At 39.9% G+C, this 3,021-nt stretch overlaps 1 protein-coding gene and 1 non-coding gene across 2 annotated transcripts; one reads left to right on the top strand and one right to left on the bottom strand.

The window, feature by feature from the left end:
- Positions 1 to 290: 290 nt before the first annotated feature.
- LOC133302871 (uncharacterized) lies at positions 291 to 1,262 on the bottom strand. Its single transcript, XM_061502687.1, has 2 exons — positions 1,037 to 1,262; positions 291 to 883 (listed from the first exon to the last, which is right to left on the bottom strand). Exons 1-2 carry the CDS (start codon positions 1,260 to 1,262, stop codon positions 291 to 293), a joined length of 819 nt encoding a protein of 272 aa, XP_061358671.1.
- A 1,279-nt stretch (positions 1,263 to 2,541) lies between these two features.
- On the top strand, positions 2,542 to 2,647 carry LOC133302883 (small nucleolar RNA R71). Its single transcript, XR_009750398.1, has one exon. It is a non-coding gene; the product is annotated as a small nucleolar RNA R71 (small nucleolar RNA).
- The last annotated feature ends 374 nt before the right edge of the window (positions 2,648 to 3,021 follow it).

The raw sequence follows: 3,021 nt of genomic DNA, 5'->3' as shown, positions 1-3,021 counted from the left end.
AAACAGTGACATTGGCCACTTGCTGAGGGTGCAAATAAAATTCTTCCCACTGTTGGAATTTCACCACCTCATATGCATAGGGGGGATAAGAGGTGTGACCCTCAAATCCCTTGTCAGGAATTGGTTCCCTATTTTTCATGATTTCTTCAAACCTCTTAACAATGTTTCCAGAGGTGAAGGAGGTGATTGAATGACTCTCAGGGTCATTTGTGGAGTATTTTATATCGGGTTCAGATGATCCCCCACTCCTCAAATTCTTTCTAACCATAATGGTTGATCAGACTCTAAAATTAAAACAAAATACCTTTTATATCTGCTAAAGACCATCCTATAGCCCTCTTAAAATTTTTTAACACAGCCAGCAGCTGCTCTTCCTCTAAAACAGTGAGCAGATTGGACACTATGACAGGCAAAGTGTCTTTTTCTCCTAAATAAGCATACCTAAGGTGATTAGGTAGAGGCTTGAGCTCTAACACAAGGGGCTCTTCAATTGAAGGTTTAGGAATTTTTAACCCTCTCTTGGCTAATTCCAATGACTCAAAATTTTTATTTTTCCAAACTAATTCAGACTTGGAATTTAACCATTTCACAGCTTCATCTGAATTAGTGTGACTTAACTCTAGACCCTCACAACCCGAAACTCCCATTGAGTCCAATGAAGTTTCTTGTAAAAAAATTTCTTTCACCACATAATCTATGATATCTAGCCTAGAACATTCTTCTATGTCTCTTGTGTATTTCATGGCTTTCGAGATATTAAATTTAACTTGATCTCCATTTACATTCATTGCCAACTCCCCCTCTTTAACATCTATTACAGCCCCACCAGTGGCTAAGAAAGCCCTTCCCAAAATAATTGGAACCTCTCGGTCTTCCTCATAGTCTAAAATTATAAAATCAGTCGGTAGAATAAATTTATCTACCTTCACCAAGACATTTTCTACTTTCCTTTCAGGATAAACTAGGGACCTATCAACCAACTATAAAGTGACAGTGGTAGGATTAGGCTCTCCTACTTTCAGCTTTTTATACACACTCAGAGGCATTAAATTGATACTAACACCTAAATCATACAATGCTCTGCCTATGTAATGGTCTCCTACGGTGCATGGGATTGTAAAACTTCCTGGATCTCCTAGTTTAGGAGGTATCTTGCTAAGCAAATATTGACTACTCTCTTGTGTAAGAGCAACAGTCTCAAACTCTTCTAGCCTCCTTTTTCTTGAAAGAATTTCTTTCATGAATTTCACATAAGTGGGCATTTGTTCTAATGCATCCACAAATGGAATGTTGACATGCAACTGTTTTAGGAGGTCTAGAAATTTCCTAAACTGAGTGTCTTGCTTCTGTTTTTGCAACCTTTGAGGAAAAGGTGGTGGGGGTCTATTTTTGACAACTGGTGTCTCAACATTGGGCTTAAATGCTTAACCATTTTGATTGGCATTTTCCATGAAAATATACCCTAAAGGCTCATCTATATGGGTCTGATTGTTTGATTCAACCAGAATAGGCAGGGGATCACTATGCGCAGCCCCTTGGGGGCTGTCATGAACAACAGAATTCTGAATAGGTTCAGACTTTGCATTTTTTTCTTGCTGCATGTTTTCCTCTTCTTCTTTTTTTAATGTGGAAGGTCGAACCACAGCTTCTGGCTGTTTCATAGATCTGCCATTTCTGAGCTCTATCATATGACACTGCTCATTATTTCTCCTAGGCTCTTCAGTGTTACTAGGCAAGGTACCAGGGGGTCTGTTATTCATAGTATTTGCTAAATGGCCTAGTTGGGATTCTATATTCCTCAAAGATGTAGGAATACTTTGCACAACAGCTTCCAAGATGTTTTGCTTAGTCTCATTCTTAACCAAATATTCTCTTAACAAAGCTTCTAAGGAAGAAGGTGGAGAAATAGGCATCTCACTAGATTGAGCAACAGGTTGCTGCCTTGAAGTTTGTTGGTAGTTTTGAGTGGAAAAAGGTATTTTGGATTGGGCATTGGAGGGGCCAGCTTGCTGCTCTTGGCTTTGGAAATATTGAGGCTGTTGATTTTGCCTCCAACCTTGATTAAAGTTGTTGGAAAAATTATTTTGGTTCCTATTTTGGTTCCCCACATAAAAAATAGATTCTGGGTTGGATGGGCAGCTACTAAACAAATGGGGCCCACCACAGAAAACACAAGTTTCACCTGTATTTACTGCATTAACTTGAGGTTAGGGCACTGGAATTTGAGGTGTAGGTGTTGGAACTTGAGGTTGAGACAACCTTGCCTCAATGGCTTGTCCTTGGGTTCTAACTAGAGTGGAGAGTGCATCAAATTTGGTTGAAAGAGCTGTTACTGGATCTACCTCATGTAAACCAGCCACTCTCCTTGACTGATTTCTCTCTTCAGGCCATTGGGCATAATTTTGAGTCATTTGTTCTAACAACTCGTGGGCTTGATTAAAGGACATGGACATAAACATGCCATTAGCAGCAGAATTTGCTAAGGCTCTCTTTTGGGTATTCAGACTATCATAAAGGGTCTGTAACACTGCCCAAGAGGGCAAGCCATGGTTGGGACATTGTTCAAGAAGGATCTTAAACCTCTCCCACACATCTACTAAGGTCTCACCATCCTTCTGCATGAAGTTGGTGATATCACATCTAGTTTTCACTATCTTGTTGGATGGAAAAAATTTCATGATAAATTTTTCAGCTAGTGTGTGCCAATTTGTTATAGAATTGGATGGAAGGGAGTTCAACCACTCTTTGGCTTTATCAGCCAGTGAATAAGGGAAGAGCTTCAATCTCAGAACATCATCTGAGATGTTAGGATTCCTAAAAGTGTTGGCCACTTCTATGAAATTTCTAAGGTGCTTGTGTGGGTCTTCCATCAACAAACCATGGAACTGCCCCATATTTTGGAGCATGGTGAACATGACAGGTTCTAACTTAAAGGGCACTCCATTAACAGATTGGGCAATACTTGGGTCCAACTCATCCAGCACAGGTATGATGAAGTCCATCATGGACCTATCATTGTCA

This window comes from Gastrolobium bilobum, unplaced genomic scaffold (genome assembly GCF_033153095.1).
Source record: "Gastrolobium bilobum isolate Gb01-03AN ecotype WA unplaced genomic scaffold, APGP_CSIRO_Gbil_v1 utg548, whole genome shotgun sequence".
Lineage (NCBI taxonomy): Eukaryota > Viridiplantae > Streptophyta > Magnoliopsida > Fabales > Fabaceae > Gastrolobium > Gastrolobium bilobum.
This window is presented reverse-complemented; position numbering and strand designations above follow the sequence as displayed.

Coding starts and splice junctions, on each gene's coding strand:
- LOC133302871 (XM_061502687.1), bottom strand. CDS start 1,262: ATGCCCACTTATGTGAAATTCATGAAAGAAATTCTTTCAAGAAAAAGG. Junction 884..1,036: donor TATCAATTTAATGCCTCTGA/GTGTGTATAAAA, acceptor TTATAATTTTAG/ACTATGAGGAAGACCGAGAG.